General features: G+C 42.5%; 3 protein-coding genes across 3 annotated transcripts; 1 reads left to right on the top strand and 2 right to left on the bottom strand.

Moving 5' to 3' along the window:
• Positions 1-13,364: 13,364 nt before the first annotated feature.
• RHO25_007043 (uncharacterized protein) lies at positions 13,365-14,287 on the bottom strand (the record flags this gene model as incomplete). Its single annotated transcript, XM_023597824.1, has 3 exons — positions 13,365-13,503; positions 13,558-13,717; positions 13,774-14,287. The coding sequence occupies 3 exons, from the start codon at positions 14,285-14,287 to the stop codon at positions 13,365-13,367; spliced, it is 813 nt and encodes a 270-aa protein (XP_023452545.1).
• A 1,549-nt stretch (positions 14,288-15,836) lies between these two features.
• Positions 15,837-17,315, top strand: RHO25_007042 (uncharacterized protein; the record flags this gene model as incomplete). Its single annotated transcript, XM_023597823.2, has 1 exon — positions 15,837-17,315. One exon carries the CDS (start codon positions 15,837-15,839, stop codon positions 17,313-17,315), a length of 1,479 nt encoding a protein of 492 aa, XP_023452459.1.
• A 729-nt stretch (positions 17,316-18,044) lies between these two features.
• On the bottom strand, positions 18,045-19,031 carry RHO25_007041 (uncharacterized protein; the record flags this gene model as incomplete). The annotated part of the gene is made up of 1 exon (XM_023597822.2): positions 18,045-19,031. One exon carries the CDS (start codon positions 19,029-19,031, stop codon positions 18,045-18,047), a length of 987 nt encoding a protein of 328 aa, XP_023452037.2.
• Between the last annotated feature and the right edge of the window lie 48 nt (positions 19,032-19,079).

Raw genomic sequence — 19,079 nt, 5'->3', positions numbered from 1 at the left:
CTTTGCGAAGAGTGAAGTTGAGCGTATTTGGAGAAAGGAGAGACAGCTCGCTTCCGCCGGACCCTCCATCACTCTGCCGCCGGGTCGACACCTTCACTAGAGTGAGCTGGAACAACGCCACGGAAACACGATTTTGACGGTTGGTTCACAAAGAAGACGTCTGTGGATTGGGCACGAGATCGGCTGGCTATTCCACCAGAAAGCCCAAAGAGAGCGGTACATTCTCCGGAAAAACGGCACTCGCAAGAGGGATTATTAATGCCGATATCGAACGATGAGCATATCTTGGTCGCACCGCTGCGGGGAAGTCAGGCTATCATCTCAGGCGAGAAAAATGCCGCAGACGACAACGCACTAGGCGAACTTGCCAACAAAACAACGCGAAGAAAGGCTATGCAACGACACCCATAGAGAGTGACATCTTCTGTAGTTGAGTGATCGGATCGAAGGCCACTTGCCACCCCTGAGGGATGTGCGGGTCGTTCGCTAGTCGGCATTGGAGGCTCCTCTGTTGACACTGCGAGCAGGAGTCAGTATTATTATGATAAACACATGGGACAGACAGCTGTCTGCAGTTTTGACAAGAGGCCATTGCTGCTATCGTTGCTACGAGTGCTGATGTGATTGTGTAAATATCTGAAAGTGCGAGAGTTGATCATTTGTGGGTGGCTAGGGGAAGAAGCTTAGCATTGCTGCCTGGGGCGGTTTGGTTGAGGATGAAGAGTCCATTCCGCCTTCTACTATTCCCTTTGCTACTCTATTTAACCTAGCAGGACTTATTTACCGCAATCCAGCAGTTATAGCTAATTAGAAAGCAAGAAATACCTGTCAATTCTTCAAATAGCGGGAATAGCTGCCTCTGTAGTATAGTAGCTAACATAGCTAGGCAGTACTGTAGATATTAAGGCTAAGGTATTAAACCCTTAGTTATGCTCGTAGTATTTGCAGATTAGAAGCCGTAGGTTCGATTCCTGCTAGAGGCGTTTCCTCTTGCTATTATTATTAGTATTAGTAAGGGGTTTTAATATAGCGCTAATACTCGCTTACCTCTTTTAATCGTCTATATTAGAAAAGTTGTAGCAGCTAAATCTAGTAACTTAAAAGACAGCATCGTAAAGAAGCGGCTAGACTTTAAGGAATTAAGGTAACAATAGGGCTATTTCGGTATAGCTCGCGTATAGGTTTAGTATTAGACGACAAGAGCAAATAAATTAAGGGCATCGCTAGTTCGCCGGCGCGTTAGCGATAGCTATATAAGCGTAGTACGATTTGCACAAATAGCTGTTTAAGAGCTAGTAGTTACAAAAGTCGGCATTTTAAAGAGGTAATAATAAGATAGCACTAGAAGAGTCTAGGTCGGAGAGAAAACGACGCTAATTTTACGATTATATAATGCTACTATAAGAGGCGGCGGGTAAGAAGTATTGTTCGATACTTTCTATTATTAAAAAGTTCGCGCGGTATCTACGGGCGTCGATTATTGCTCTCGGTCGTTTATACCTAAAGAATTACGAGAGTATATCGCGTATCTAGGCCGAGTGCTATCTAATCTCGAACATTATAGCTGCGTATTTGCAATTAGAAGTCTAAAGATTACGTCGTAGAAGAACGACCTAAATTTATATCGAAAGGCTATTTTAGGGTAGCTCTAGTAGTGCTTAATTATAGTAAAGGATATTAACCGAGAACTCTGTCGATAGAGGTAATTGCTAGCCGAGTAAGATGCCTATATAATAGTAGCGGCTATAGGTATATAAGTTCAAGCGAGATTAGTTCTAAGTAGCGCTTAGTTCCCCGGTATATTTAAGGATAATACTTTGTTAGAGGCTATTAAGCGGCTAAACAGATTGCAACTTTAGCTTTTAGAGCGTTTTAAAAGCGTTAGCTAGATTGCGTAGACAAATCGATATAGCTCGTAAGACGAGTAGAAGGAAGTCGTTACTACTAATTCGATATAAGATATAGAGCTATCGCGTAGCGAAGAGTACTCTATATTCTAGGAAAACATTACTAGATTAACCTATAATCTAGTATACGTCGGTTACGATATTATAGCTACTAGGACGACAGGACCGTATAGGCTTATATCTATACTTGTTAGTTAAGTAAAGCTTATAGTATAAGAATATATATTAAGGTCCGCCGGGTAGATAAGATTGTCGCGGTCTGCTAACAAAATACTTAACCTAATACGGAGTCGGTAGAATACTTGTTAAGGGGCGCTATAAACGGAATAGCACCTATCCGATAACTATATAGTATAGCTAAATATTAGTAGTTCTCGGTATACGGTAGGCGATAAAGATACTTCTTAAGGCATTATCTTAGAAGAGTAAGCTTAGCTTATCCTAGACCCTATTTCCTAATTAGGTAGGCGGACAAGGGGGTACTATACAAACTACTCTTTTGGGGTATTAGGTCACGATCACGTAACACCACCTAAAAGTCACGTGACATTACCCAATAGTCACGTAACCTGACCTAACACCTTCCTAATTCGGAAGGTAACTAGGGGGACCCCTGTCTAACTACCCTTTTAGGCTAGAAGGTTCTAGAAACCTCTAGGGCGACTGCGTAAGCAGCAGACTAGAAGTTTCTACCGGTATCCTTCTAGAGTAGCTTCTAGAAACCGAGAGAACCTCGTAGAACATCGATTACAAATCGATATTCTATAGTATTCTAAGCTATTCTACGAGGCCCTATTCTTAGTATTACTAGTCCTAGAGTTGCCTAGTGCTCGTACGCGATTGCGCGTACGTAGAACCTTCTAGTACGCGGTAATAGAGTATATAAGAAGGCCTATAGCGCGTAGTATAGTCGACTAAGCAAGCAAGGAAAGCTTTCTACTCTTTTACTCTTACTCTCTTACTACTACTCTCTACCTACCTACGACGTCTGTGCTTCCTCTAGCACTTCCGCTATACTTAGATCACGATTCTGCTAATCTAAAAGGTTATGAGCCCGGCCTGCTTATAGCCTAGAAGACGCACGGACGACTCTAAGAGAAAGCTCGAGCACTTTCTCTAGAAAACAAGATACCTCGATTTTGAACGACTATATCTCGCTTGTTTCTCGACGGATTTCTACGATTTCGACGCCTACGGAACGCCCTTTACCTCTCCTACGATCCTAGCGAGCGAGAATACCCGTACCGACTAATACTAGAGAGCCTGTGGCCCGCATAGTCCCTGCTGCCTCTTGCCTAGGAAACTAGGATAAACAAGAGTACTAGGAGTTAGAAAAACCGTTATACTAGCCGGACCTCCTAGCAAGCGGTATACTAAAGGGTATATACGGCGAAGGCTGAACTTAAGGGGTAACTAAGAAAGTAAGCTGCTAGCCGTGCTATTCTCTCTAGAGAAAACAAGGAATTTCGGCCAGAAAACAAGATGTCTTTAAGCGATAAATCCTTTACGTTTGCGCGCCTAAAGGGCCAAGAAAACTACGAGATTTGGGCCCTTAGAATGCGCTCTTACCTAACCGAAAAGGGCTATCTAGAAGCTCTAGAATAAGAAAACCTAGAGCCTTCTATTATAGCTAAGGCTCTCGCAGCTATTCGGCTAGGCGTAGAGGACGGCCCGTTGCTTCAAATCTCTAATAAAGCAACGGCTAAGGACGCTTGGAATACGCTCGAAGAATTATACTCCCCTAAGGGATTTAATTCTAAGTTCTTACTTTGCAAAGAGCTATTTCAAACGACTTTAGAATCCTCGGGTTCTATAGAGTCTTATATTAACTCTATACGGCGCCTATACGATTAACTTAAGGCGAAGGGTATAGAACTACCTAAGCAAGTAATTATTGCTTAGACTCTAAATAACCTAAACGACGACTACGACTCGTTTATTACTTCTATAAGTTAAAGTCTTAGAAGTAACGAGGATGCCTTTACTCTAGAGACTCTATTCGCGAATATACTCGACGAATCTAGAAGGTATAACACTAAAGAGACTGCATTATACTCTAGCTCGTCGCGTAAATTCGGCAGTAGTAGTAAGGCTACTAAGCAGAAGACTAAGAGCCCTAAACGCCTTAATAAAAAGGGCCCTAAAGATGCCTCTAAGTACTGCTCGTACTGCAAGAAAGAGGGGCATTTAGAAGACGACTGCTATAGTAAACACCCGAATAAACGCCCGCCTTAGTGGCGTGAACGCGAATCTAATAGCGCCTCTAAGCCCTCTACTAGTTATAAGGAACCTATCCTTATAACTAACGAAGAAGGGGAGGAAGTCGATTTATTATATGCTTTAGTAGAGGACCCTACTCGCTGTTTCTCTATTTAAGAGCGCTGTATAATCGATTCCCCGTTAGAGGAAGCTCGGGCGTCTAGGATCGAGACTCTAGAAGAAGAAGCAATCTCTCTTTACTCTAGAAACTCGAATTCTAGTAATCCGACTCTAGAGGAAGCTCGGATACCTCTAGAGGGAGCTCGGACCACCTCTATAGAAAATCAGGGTTAGGTCCTAGATTCGGGTGCTAGCCGACATATTATTAGTAATAGATCGTATTTTACGACTTTTACTAATAAGACTACTACTATAAGGTGGGGAAACTCGGGTACTATAACCTCCTACAGGGTAGGCAACGTTAGAATACGATTTAAAGATACTAATAAAGTCGCTATTCTAACTAACTGCCTATATACACCGGAATTCCGGCTTAATCTAGTCTCGCTTTCGCAGCTAGATACCCGTAATGTTTATACCCAACTTAAGAACGGCGTAATAGAGTTATTTAACTCGCAGAACGATTTATTAACTAAGGCAATCCTTAATAAATCGCTCTATAAGTTAAATATCTCTATTCCTACTCCTTATTCTAAGGAAGTAAAGGAAGAGGCACTCTATTTAGAGTCTAAAAGCGACGCCGATATTTAGTATAAACGATTAGGGCATATAGGCGATAATACTCTTAAAAGATTAGGGGTATCTGCCGAGAATGTAAGCCCTACGTGCGAGGTATGTATTTCTAGTAAACATACTCGTAAAATGAGTCGCGCTATAACCGAGAAAGCTAAGAGTTACCTAGATAAAGTAAGCTGCGATATTTGCGGCCCTATAGAGCCTCCTACTAATAAAGGGTATCGTTACTTTATTAGTTTTATCGACAATTATACTAGGTATATAGAGGCGAATTTGATTTCTAGAAAATCCGAAGCTTTCTCGTGTTTTAAAGACTTTAAACTACGTGCCGAGAATTCCGACTCGAATTCTAGTAATAAACGTCCTAGACTAAAGGTCTTAAAAAGCGATAACGCGAAAGAGCTCGTTAGTTCTAAAGTAGAAACTCTACTTCAGAATAGTGGCGTAAAACACGAGCTTAGTAGCCCTTATAACTCCGAACAAAACGGGCTTATAGAACGACCTAATAGGACACTTTTAGGCAAAGTACGCGCCTTATTACTAGAATCGGGGCTTCCTAAGACGTTTTGGGGCGAGGCTTTAGAAGCGGCTATATTCCTATATAATAGAACACCGCATTCGTCGTTAGGCTTTAAATCCTCTTACGAATTAAGATATAATAAACCTCCTAATCTAGATAATATAAGAATCTTCGGTTCTATATCTTACTATACTCGAGTAAAAGCTAAGAAACTAGACACTCGAGCTAAGAAAGCGATTCTTATAGGGTATAGCGACTCAAATATCTATAAGCTATACGATTTAGAGTCTAGGAGGGTAGTTTGGGCGCGAGACGTTACTATATTAGAAGGGCAATACTATAAACCTTCTAAGAATAGAGAAGAAACGCCTCTAGAATCGACTATCTCGCTTAGAAATTCTAGAGTAAGCTCGGACCCGGTCCAAGCTTCCTCTAGTAGCAAAAATCAAATCTCTCTAGATACGCCTAATAATCTACTAGACTCTAGTTCTAGAAACGACGATTCTAGATCTACTAGTATTTCTAGTAATACTCTAGAGGGCGACGAGCTAGTAGACGATTTAGAGACAGTTTCTAAGACGCCTAAAACTACTTTAGGGGATATTACGAGTTCTCGTCCTACTAGAACTTTAGAAGACGACAGCTTAGACGACGAATTAAGCCTCTATGCCCTTATAGCTAGTAATAATAGCGACGATCCTACGAGTTATACCGAGGCGATTAATAGCCCTAATAAAGACGACTAGTTAGCGTCTATGTCCTCGGAAATTAACGACTTAAATAAGCTTAAAACCTAGGATCTAGTCGAGCTACCTAAGGGCCGTACTGCCGTAAAAGGCAGGTAGGTTTATAAGACAAAACGCGACCCGTACGGCAAGCTTATTAAGTTTAAAAGTAGGTGGGTTGCTAAGGGTTTTAAGCAGGTACTAGGCCTAGACTACGACGATACTTTTAGTAATACGTGCCGTCCCGAAACCTGGCGTGCTCTATTCTATTTAGCAGCGTATAACGATTGGGAAATCGAGCAAATAGACGTAAAACTCGCGTTTCCGAATAGTCCTATAGATAAGGAACTATATGTTAAGCAGCCTACCGGTTTTATAGTTAAGGGATAAGAGCATAAAGTCTGTCGCCTAAATTCTGCCTTATACGGCTTAAAACAAGCTAGTAGGCAGTGGTACTTGCACTTAAAATCTATACTAGCAAAGTATAGCTTCTATCCTTTACTTAAGGATAGCGCGGCCTTCCTTAATAAAGAGACAGGCGTTTATATTACGTGCCACGTAGACGATATGCTTATATTTAGCTCTACTATTAGTCTAGCTAAAGAGTTTAAGACTAATATCTCTAAGCATCTAGAGATTAGCGATTTATGCCCTATAAAACACTATCTAGGCATAGAAGTGTCTAGAGATAGGCCTAATAAAGTAATAACTCTAAGTCAAAAGGGTTATTTACTTAAGATCTTAGAGAAATATAATACGAAAGGGCTAAGGCCTGTCTCTACGCCTATAGAACAGGGCGTACGCCTAGAGAAAGCTCGGACCCAAGCCTCTATAGGCGAAATTAAGGAATTTCAGGGCCAAGTAGGGTCTCTAATATACCTAGCAACTAAAACACGGCCAGATATAAGCTACGCTGTCGGCCAAGTTGCTAAATTCATGTCAAATCCGGATTCTACGCATTTTAAAGCGATAAATAGGATCTGGAAGTATTTAAACGACCCTAATAGTCTAGATAAAACGCTAGTATTTAAGGCATAATCTCCGCCTCTTCCTAGAGGATATAGCAACGCAGATTGGGGGGGCGATTATACTACGCGTAAATCTACGACAGGGTATGTGTTTCTGCTAGCTAATAGAGCACCTATTAGTTGGCGTTCTATTCTTTAAAAATCCGTAGCCCTCTCTAGCTACGAATCCGAATATATAGCTCTAAAAGAGGCTACTAAAGAGGCTATATTCCTTAAAGATTTACTTAAGGAACTCGGGCTAGAAGATAGGGCGATTACGGTCTATACCGATAGTAATTCGGCTATAGAATTAGCTAATAACCCCGAGTACTACGCGAAATCAAAGTATATAGATATATAATATTACTTTGTACGCGATTCTAACGAGAACGGGCTAATTAAGCTAGTTTGGATCTCTACTAAAGAGTAAGTAGCAGATATCCTTACTAAAGCCCTAGAAGGTCCCTTATTTTTACGATTAAGAGAGGACCTATTATAAGGTGTATTAATCGGGCGATATATTAGCTTAGGGGCGATTAGAATACTTATTTATACGCCCTTAGAAGGCTTATTATAGCCTAAGAATGCTTAAGAAAGAAGCTCTATTCGCGATTACTAGGTTAAGAGGTTAGATTCGAGATTTTAGTACTTTTAGTACTAGATACGGCTTTAATATTAAGGATAATAGCGGTATAGTACGCATGAATTATCCTAGTCTATAAGCTTATCGCCTATAGCTATTCTAGCGTTATAGGGACGCCTATATTCGCATTAGAATAAGTAAGAATAGGACATTAAGTATCTATAGACTCTAGAGCAAGCTTTAGAGGAAGCTCGGACTTTTTCTAAAGCGACTCCTATAGCCTTAATATATAGTCTAAGAAGACTATACGCGGCCGCGAATAATAATAGGCATTAATAGGAGCTATTACGCCGTAAGGACTAAGATTATAAGACTATAAGATTCTAGATAAGCTAATCTTAGGAGGGCGTCTTAGAAGGGTAAGCTTAGCTTATCCTAGACCCTATTTCCTAATTAGGTAGGCGGACAAGGGGGTACTATACAAACTACCCTTTTGGGGTATTAGGTCACGATCACGTAACACCACCTAAAAGTCACGTGACATCACCCAACAGTTACGTGACCTGACCCAACACCTTCCTAATTCGGAAGGTAACTAGGGGGACCCCTGTCTAACTACCCTTTTAGGCTAGAAGGTTCTAGAAACCTCTAGGGCGACTGCGTAAGCAGTAGACTAGAAGTTTCTACCGGTATCCTTCTAGAGTAGCTTCTAGAAACCGAGAGAACCTCGTAGAATATCGATTATAAATCGATATTCTATAGTATTCTAAGCTATTCTACGAGGCTCTATTCTTAGTATTACTAGTCCTAGAGTTGCCTAGTACTCGTACGCGATTGCGCGTACGTAGAACCTTCTAGTACGCAGTAATAGAGTATATAAGAAGGCCTATAGCGCGTAGTATAGTCGACTAAGTAAGCAAGGAAAGCTTTCTACTCTTTTACTCTTACTCTCTTACTACTACGCTCTACCTACCTACGACGTCTATACTTCCTCTAGCACTTCCGCTATACTTAGATTACGATTCTGCTAATCTAAAACATTGCAACATCTTACGTACTATAGGTAAGCCCCGAATAAACGACGATCTATATTCCGAGTACTTAGAGAAAGTCTGCGCAGATATAGCTTCGGAAGGGAAGCAAACGTCTATCGTTTATATAGCGACGAGCTTTGTCGTATATATCTCGCAGTTAGCGATAGTAGATACGTAATGCGCTTAATACTAAGGCCGCGTAATAGTAGCTACGCTGCTATCTCTCTTAATAATAGTTAAAGTTAAGAGAGCCTAGAGAGTACTAGAGCTCGCCGAGTATAGTTCTATAAGGCTACTATAGATGCGCGAACATTATATTAGGGCCTAGTAGCGATCGTGCGCTCCTCCCCCGCCTCTAGTAATAAGAGTAGGACTGTAGGTAGAAGCAAATATATATAAAGTAATAGAACGTTGCTTAGCTTATAGCTTTAATTCGAAAGACCGAGCTATATACCGTCCTCGACCCGAGAGAACTAATATCTCCGAGCTTTGTAGTTCGAAACTACTTTTAGCGAATTTTAGTACTAGGCGACTCGGATCTAGGTATTGTTCCTAGGTTCGCCTATAGTATATAATAGGCAGTCTCTATAGGTTCTAGTTATATTAGTGTATTTTGTATCGATATTAATAATTTATAGGACTAATAGGTATCTCGCTATAGTAGGATAGATACAAAAGTATAGTATAAGGCATACCGCCTATAATATACTATAGCAAACAATCGTAAACTTCCCGAAAAGACCTCCCTTTAAGCTTAGTTCTTATAGGGAGAGCGTCGATAACTCGTAGGAGTATCGAGTACTATACTATAGTTAGTATTAAATCTAGTCCGAATCCTATAGCTATAGTAACTAAACCTATAGGTCCTAGCTAAATACTTTTTATATAGTTACTACCTCTACTAAAGAATAAGGAGGAGTACTAGAGGATAGAGGATCTAGAAGAAGAAAACTCTAGAGAACTATAACTCTAGTAGAAGAAAAGTAGAACTACTAAACTATCTAAGCTAAGCTAGGAAGTTAATAGATAAGCTAGTTCTAGTACTAGTAGAAGACTATATTCTAAAGTAAAAGGATTAAATATTATATAGTAGGACTTATAAGGAAATAGAGATTAGAAAAGGAACTAAAATTAAATCTATAGCTAAAAGAGAAGGAGATCTATTTTAGATAAAGAACTAGGCCTAGAGCTAAAAGCTTATAGTATAGTAATAAGATAAGTACTTTAGAAGAAATAGAAAGAATATAAATAGAAGGAGGAGCCTAGTACTAAGTATTATAAAGTATTCCTTAGCTAAGTCTAAAGCTAAGAATAGAAGTAGATTTAGGAAGCTCTATTAGAAGTTTAGGAGTCTATATTTATAGTAATTGCTCTTTAATTCTCTATATAGAGATAAGAGGTACCTATTTTAAAGTCCTATAAGGAGATAATTTAGAATCCTAAATAGAGATATATATAGAAGAATATAGTCTAAAAGGAACTAACTATATTAAGAAGTAATAATATCTAGATAAAAGTTATTCTATTTAAAAAAGCAAACCTTATTATATCTAAGTAGATATTTAATATAAAGAGATTAATTAGTAGAGCTATTAAGAAGTTTAAAGTAAAACTAGTTATAAGAAGTTTCTTTTAGAAGTTTAGAGTTAATTTCTAAGAGACCTTTATACTAATAGTTAGGTATAATACTTTAAGAGTATTTATAGCTATAGTTTATAAGAAGAATCTAGAACTCTACTAAGTAGATATAAATAATATATTTACTAAAAGTAAACTTTAAGAAGAAATCTTTATAATTCTACTACTAGGAGTTAAGATTCTACTTAATATAGTTCTATAAATCCTAAGAAGCTTATATAGACTAAAGTAAGTAGTAAGAGACTAGAATAAACTCTATATCTTAAAGTTAAAATAGATTAGGTTTATATAATTAGAAGTAGACCTATATCTTCTTATCTACTAGAAAAGAAATATTCTAATCCTAACCTATATAAATAATATTCTAATTATAGTACTAAAGCTAGAAGATATACTTTAGTTTAAGGAATAGCTAGGTAAGATATTTAAAATTAAAGATCTTAGAGAACTAGAGAAAATCCTTAGAATAAGATTAATAAGAGATAGATAAGCTAGAACTTTAAAGCTTAATTAAGAATACTTTATCTAGAAGAACTTTATAAAGCTAGAAATAACTAAGGAAATAGCTAATCTAACTCTTTTACTAATAGATAGTTATAATAGCCTAAAACTAATAGGCTTATATAATAAGAGAGAGAATAAAATAGAGTACTAAAGCTAAACTAGTACCTAGATATAGCTTATAGTTATAATAAGACTAGATATTGCTTTCTTTCTTAGAAGGTTAAGCTTATATATTTTAGACCTAACTAAGAGGTATATATAAGCTCTAAAGAAACTAGTAATATACCTAAAGTTATTCTAAGACTTAGGACTAATATTTAGAAGAAATAGAGGAAGCCTAATAGGATATTTAGACTCTAACTATATGATAGATAAAGTAGATAGAGTCTTAATCCTTAGAAGTATCTTCTTTCTTTATAGAGCTCTAGTTTCTTAAATAAATAGGAAGTAAAAGTCTATTATAATATTAATAATAGAAGCTAAGTATATAGCTATAAATATATATATATAAAGTAATCTTAGTTCCTAGTAGTACTCTTAAAGGAAATAGACTATATAGAGTTAGTAGAAGAATACCTATTCTAACTAACTATAAAAGTATGTTCTAATATAGTAAGAGAACTAAAGCTAGTATAAATTATAGGAGATAATTAGATAGCTTTAACTCTTATTAAGAATATATATATCTATAAGAGATCTAAATATATTAATTTTATATATAACTATATTAGATATTTCTAGTAGTAGAGGAAGGTTATAGTAGAATATATTCTAATAAAAGAGATAGTTACTAATAGCCTAACTAAACTAAAGAATAGGCTATAGTTTTAGGAGTTTATAAGACAACTCTAGCTTATATAGAGAAAGGCAAAAGATTTATACTCTAACTATAGATTAAACTCTAGACCTTAGGATAATTAATAAAAGATATACTCTATAGTATTAGAAATATTATAGAATATATAAAACTAAGCCTAGAAGTTATACTATAGGAGAAGTAGCTTGCTATATATAATAAGTAATTAGGATCTAGGAATCTATATATAGTCTAAAAGGGAAAAGCCTAGAGGAGAAACAAAAGGTATATACTCTAGTAATAATATTACTATAGGACCTACGATACTAGGCTAAGGAGTTAAACTAAGATAGATTAGGTATATAGCTCTAACTATATAACTATAGTACCTAATAACTTATTATAATTTAGAGATAGATTTAAATATAGAAATATAGGTAGAAGACTATCTAGCCTAAGTAGGAGTATTAGAAAGTATAGTCTAGTTAGATATTCTAAGAGATACTTTAGAGATTAGGATTAGGTAATATAGGTTATATAATACTAGGTTATATAACCTAGCTAATACCTATCTTAGAAGTAAGATATAATCTATAACTAACTAATATAATTAACTTAGTTAGTTTCTACTTATTGCCTTTACTTCTACTACGTTATACCTATCTAACGAGTATCTACGAGAATATAATTCGATAGAACTCTTTAATATTACGATATAAGCTAATATAGAATCTTATTTTATAGTAGCGCTATCGAAAGTTAGATTATATAATAGAATATAAGTAAAGGTTTTACTAAAATAGTCGAGGCGACTATATACTTTATAGTATTAGAAGATACTTAGTATTTAAGCTATACGATTATAGACGTCTATAAAAGTATAGGACTACCGAAGTTATATAAGTATAGCGTCGTAGAGATCTATATACTCGGTATTAAGCGCGTACTATAATAAACTCTAGTAAAGAGATATACTATATATTAAAGCTTCCTCTTAAAAGCTATCTTTAAGATAGAGAACGCTCGGATAGTATATCGCTAGCTAGTAGGTTAAATAAGGCCCCGATATTCTTCTATATAGATATATATTAGTAGGGTAATCTAAGCGTATATATATAGATATTTAGACCTTTAATAGGTAGCTCGATAAAGTGTTCTATAGGTAATACGAGTATTACCTAAGCTATATACTCTAGTAATTGCTCGGCGCTACTCGATAAGATATTTTACGTACTATTTATATAGCTATAGCGAGTACGGGCGTATAGTAAGCGTAATACTAGAGTCGTACTACTAAGGTTTATATATCGTATATAGGCTTAGAGTAAATAGTTAGAGCTATCGGTTTATTATTAATAATACTAGCCTACTTTATAAGCTAGCGTAGCACCTCGTATACTAATAGAGATATAGAATATTAATCCTAAGAATATTAACGTTAAGTTATCGTAGTATATATTAATCCGAGGTTATTAGGCCCGGGACCGGCGGGAAACTTACCTAACAAAAAGCAATAAGGTTAGTAGTAGTAGGTCGTTATAGCCTAGAAATTTAGAGAGTCTACCTAGTTTAATATTAATCCTAGCGCACGATCTATACCTGCTTTCCTTATATGCCTGTCTCTATATTTGCCTCTTTACTATTTAGCTTTCTCTACGTCAAATACTCGCTCTCTCTTTTTGAGATCTAAAAAGGTTAGAAAGACGAGGCTAAGGTCCTAATAGGAAGTTGAATTAGAAAGTTAACAGTCAAGAATAGTAGACTTAATAGGGCGTACAAGTCGACATCAAGTGCAATGAAGCTAACGTAGCCTGCGCCTAGCTGCAGATGATGTCTGTATTGTGTTAGCATGTAGGTGCCGCTCGTTTCCCTTACTACTGAAACTTACGCAGTAGTGGTCTTTCCGTCCACGGATAGCCAGAAACTTATAGCGACAAATAAGAAGATCAGAAAGAGGGAGAAGAAGTTGATGACGAGGCAGATGTTTGTGCGAAAGCAGCAGATAGTAATGTAGATAGAGAAAATGGACATCAAGAGCGCCCAATAGGCTTGTCATTGAAAGTCAGCTCAGTTTCTGTATGATCAGCGTTGAGCAATCACTCACCTTGACCTGACAAAAATCCTGGCTGCAACATGCCCAGCCTCGGGTTGCTTGGGTCTGGTGAATATGCAAGATAGGATCCAAAGTCTGGGGTGAAGGTGGCACCATATCCCAAGAACCATGCGCCGTAGACGGCAAAGTAGCATGCACTGAATGTGTTGCCCAGAATCAGCTCAAAGATCGCTCCAATGATTGGAAGTAGACCGCCCTGAAAGTAGAAGGCACCGATAGTCGAAGTGGGACCGCCTGTGAACTGCCTCCATCCGAGGAAGGAGAAAACCAGTGGCGAGAAGGCGATAATAAATCCAGCTAGGGCGAAAGGCGTTGGGTTGCCAATTATCCGACGAAGATTCCCATTGACTCGGTTTGGAGGTGAGAGGTATAGGCGTTCGAACATTTCCGGAGTAAGGACAACTGAGCCTTGAGTCTGTACATGACGAAGGGAGCTCATTTCAATTTGTGGATCTGAGCCTTTGCCGTTGACTTCAAAGTCTTTTGGCTCCTTTCCGGTCGACATCGTAGACAGGAAGTGACAATGTCGGATGAGGAAGAGATGGGTCGTGTAGCGTTGGTTGGGGAGGGATGGATTGTGCCGGCGTGATATAAGGGCAGATGTAGGACGCAAGAACGGCAGGACGCGGGTAAACAACGCCCAGACCCAAGAAATCACAGACGACGTTCACAGCCCCGCGTTTCGTATACACAAGATGTCTGGCATCTCCAGTCTGACCTTGTTTGGTTGGCTTGGCTTGTTGGCGATGTGGCAGACCGTAGCAAGGTTTGACTGGACGGGGATGGAGACCTCAATTCAGCACGTGTGGCTCAGGATCACTCCTATTTTCTGGGCGGAAGAGGCTGGGCCAATATACAGTACTATACGTTGGGATAGCCCCCAAGGATGCGCGGTCAGGGCTGCTCGAAGATGGTTTGCAAACGAGTTGCATCCGACAAGCGCTTTGAAAGTGCCAAGACCTATGGGAGGTGAGCCTTTCATGTGTGCATAGGGATGCAGCACTGATCCAGCGATCATAGAGATCGTGAGCGATCGTAGCTGCACGCATGTTTATGATCGTCACACTTTCTTAGCGGCGTGAGCGGGGCCATACTCATGTCTGCACAAGATCGCTCGTGCCATTCGCGTCGTTGAAGCCCTTGCCGGCAGTTGGGGAAGCTGGGTACTGGCAGGGGTGGGAAAAGCATCGGCACTTCGCATGCTTCAGGACCTGCGGCGAAGTCCCGACGTGTTCGTGGCAGTCTTCTCGCGGCCTCGATTCGAAAGGTCTCTTCAGTCCAGCGCACCGCAAGGTTGGTCGAACGGAGAGACGAGACGGCATGCTGACCGTGGTCTTTGCGCGCTGTCGCAATCATGCGGAGGCTTCGATCGAGAGATGGCAGCTTATTGGAAAGTCTCACCAGCACCCACTAGGCGGATATACGAATTTAAGGGAGCGATGCCTCTTGCGTGTTCGACTGAGTCGATAGAGCCAAGGGTGTCTGGCAAGCCCAGCAGACGTAGCACCTTCAGCCAGCTAAGGGCATTCACGTAGGTCGAGCGCGGCGCCACGCGAATGAATTGGTGACGTTGGCGTCCTTTCGAGGTCGGCGAGGCTGCCGTTTCAGGCGCCGAGCCCCATGGGCGCAGCATGCCACACAGGCATTCAAATGATCATGTTGGTGTTATGTCGGAGGGGCTGCCGGACTTGTTTGCTTTGCCTCGCTCCGAGGGTGTGTCTGGGATGCTGTACTTCAGCAGTCATTCCACTCACCGCGGTCAGTTAAGCATGACTAAGATGCAAGAAAGGTATGAGAAGTACCGTCGACGTGCTGCATTGTGCTGTGAAGCAGCTCGGACACTTCCCGAGGTCGGCAGTCTGCTTCCGCGTGTTCGGCAGCAATCAACCCGATATCTCTTCTCCTGCCATCTTCGTGGTGTAGGAGGCAAAAGGCCGAGCATCGTACTTCAAGTCGTGTCTGTGTAGGTGGCACTCTTTCAATTGACATAGTAAGTGCACGCGGACGGTGCAATCCCTCTCTCCTCCAAATCTGCTGTCTTCCCTGCCCTTGAAATGGAGCACGAGAAGCTGTTGTCCGTCGAGGACATATCCCAGCACAACACTCCCCACGATTGCTGGGTCGTGATCGACGGCACAGTCTGGGACTTTACGGACTTTGCTCCAGAACATCCTGGCGCACCAGAAATCATCTGGAAACACGCCGGACGCGATGCTACCAGCACGTACGCCGAAGTGCATCCCTTCTCGCTTATTTCCAAAACACTCGATTCATCGAAGTGTAAAGGGCTCCTCGACCGCACGACAGTCACTGCCGACTTCCAAAAGCCACCTCCATCGGCAACGCCTGAGCTGCAGCTTCACGAGAAGCCCTCCTTGAGTGCAGTGATCAATGCCGACGACTTTGAAGAGATTGCCGAGAGGACAGTCAGTAAGAAGACATGGGCCTTTTACTCGTCTGCAGACACAGGCTGCTATACGAGAGAACGCAATAAAGAGTACTTCAGCCGCATCTGGTTCCGTCCACGTCTGCTACGCGATGTGAAGAATGTGAACACTTCCACTACCATTCTTGGTCATGAGGCCGGCTTGCCCATCTTCGTCGCTCCTGCTGCGATGGTGAAGCTGATACATCCGGATGGTGAGAAGGCGATCGCGCGTGGCTGCGTGAAGGAGCGAGTGCCGCAAGCGATTAGCACCAATGCCAGCTTTCCCATCGAAGAGATTGTGCCGAGCATAGAGGCTGGCGCGCATGCCTTCTTCTTCCAGCTATACGTCAACAAAGATAGAGAAAAGAGCGAGGAGCTGTTGAAGCACGTGAAGAGCCTGGGCATCGACACAATCATGGTGACCGTGGATGCACCGATGCCGGGGAAGCGTGAGGCAGACGAGAGGGTGAAGATGGATGAGAATCTGAGCACGCCCATGAGTGGACAAAAGGGTTCGAATGACAGAAGAGGCGGTGGCATTGGCCGGTTGATGGGGGGATACATTGCACCTGACTTCACCTGGTCGGAATTCGCGTGGCTGAGAAGAGTTTGGCAAGGGAAAATTGTCGTCAAAGGTGTCCAGTGCTGGCAGGACGCGAAGATGTGTGCTGATGCCGGTATGGACGGGGTGCTGCTCTCCAATCACGGCGGCAGGAATCTAGACACTTCTCCTCCTGCCATTATGACACTACTGGAATGCCAGATGAACTGTCCGAGCATTTTCTCCCAGCTCGAAGTCTTGGTTGATGGTGGTATTCGCCGCGGGTCGGACGTGCTCAAGGCGCTGTGTCTGGGTGCCACTGCTGTCGGCTTAGGGAGACCATTTCTTTTCGCAGCGAACTATGGAGATGAAGGCGTTGAGCATTTGATCGACATTATCAAGACGGAGCTGGCGACTGCCATGGCACTTGTGGGCATCACTGATCTTGGACAATGTCACTCAGGTCTCGTCAGCACGCTCGAGCTCGACCACCTCGTTTCGAGAGGCGAGGCCCATCCGTACGCGACAGGGCGCAGATTAGGAGGTGAGAAAGCGCGGCTGTAGCGCGGTCGCTCACTTAGTCTATTCTCTCTCTCCGCCTGCCGCAGAGTCAGATGTTGGTTCAATCGGCAGAGCGCTACCACACAGCTTTGCCTTGACACTCACTTCATCTTCGTTCACGTTTGACGACGAGCAAAGCACAGTACTGTACAGTCGACAGGATGCACGAGAGCACAAGAAAAGAGTCAAGCACATGTACGAAGTTCACACAACAAATCTTCTTGATTGACGATTATATGATCTATGGATCTGATCGTCATGCGACGATGGTCGCCGAATATCTCCATCTGGCCATCAATTCTGTGATGGGTAAGTTCGCCTACTGAAAGCCTCCACCCAGCTCAACCAGTGCCAGCAACACTGGAGAGCACTGCCAAACTGTGCCGATGACACAGGAAGTACACACTCAACCCGTGCAACTCAGCTTCTGCCAAAGACACCATGAGCTCACTTAATTCGTGCCCAAGACACGAGGAGCAGACTCGACCCGTGCCAATAACACGAGGAGCAGACTCAGCGCGTGCCAATAACACGACGAGCGCACTCAGCCAGTGCCAGAGGCACAGGCGAGCGAAGTGGTGCTGGGAGGTCGTTCAGCGGCAGCTGCCATCGAAGAGCGCCATATGTTGTTGGCAGCTACACTCGCGGCGCTTCTTACTGAGGAGCTTGCGTCGTGCGCGATGCAGTGGAGAGAACAGGCAGTCGCTCGTGGTGGAGGTCGACGAACGGCGCTCAGGACCGATTGCCACCTCGACCACGTCTGCGTCCGCGTCCCCTTGGATGCGGAGCGCCGTCTCGACCAAACACAGGACTGTCACCTCGGCCGTGATCACGAGCGTCGTCACCGCCAATGCTACGAGTGCTGCCTCGCCCAGATTCACGAGCGCCGCCACGAGCAGAGCCAGAAGCGTCGACTCGCCTGAAATCAGGAGCGCCGCCACGAGCAGAGCCAGGAGCGTCGACTCGCCTGAAATCAGGAGCGCCGCCACGAGCAGAGCCGGGAGCGTCGACTCGCCTGAAATCAGGCGCGCTGCCACGAGCAGAGCCACGCGCGTCAAACCGACCGAAGCCAGGTGCGCTGCCGCGAGCAAAACCAGGCGCGCTGCCAAAAGCAGAGCCATGCGCGTCAACCCGGCCGAAGCCAGGTGCGCTGCCTCGATCAAAGCCAGGAGGACCAGCCCGATCGAATGGAGGAGGTTCACCTCGACTGGAGCCAGCAGGGCCGTCTCGAAACAAGGGTGGAGCTGGACGTTCCAGTCGCACTGAGGGCTCTGCCTCGTGATTTCTGGGACTCTCGTCGGGCTCTGTCTCATGCGACGACGTTCGCGCGGTGTGATCAGCGTCGCCCGTTTTCTTGTGCTTCTTACCTCCTCTTTTGCCGCGTTGCCTGTGTGTTGAAGGAGCCGGCAAGGAGTCAGCCGAGGAACCGTGGACCATCGATGGCCGGTGAGGGCTGTCAGGATCCGCGTCGTCGTCCTCATCCTCGCGCTTGCGCTTCGAATTGGTGCACTCGAGCGCGGGTGGGTCCATGGCGTCGAGAGCCTCTATTATCCGGTCAATTAAAGCTCGCAATGCTGATTGCGGCGATGGGGACGGTGGCAGACCTGGCGCTTGCCACTGGGTCGAGCTGGGCGGAGCCATTGACGATGGAGGCGGAGGCACCGGAGTGCGACTCGCTGAGCGGCCGCGTGCGCCAGTCGCTGTAGCCATCGGCCGCATACTTACTGCGATGGCGCGCTCTTGATCCGCTGTCAAGACATTCCCAGC

This window comes from Cercospora beticola, chromosome 4 (genome assembly GCF_033473495.1).
Source record: "Cercospora beticola chromosome 4, complete sequence".
Lineage (NCBI taxonomy): Eukaryota > Fungi > Ascomycota > Dothideomycetes > Mycosphaerellales > Mycosphaerellaceae > Cercospora > Cercospora beticola.
This window is presented reverse-complemented; position numbering and strand designations above follow the sequence as displayed.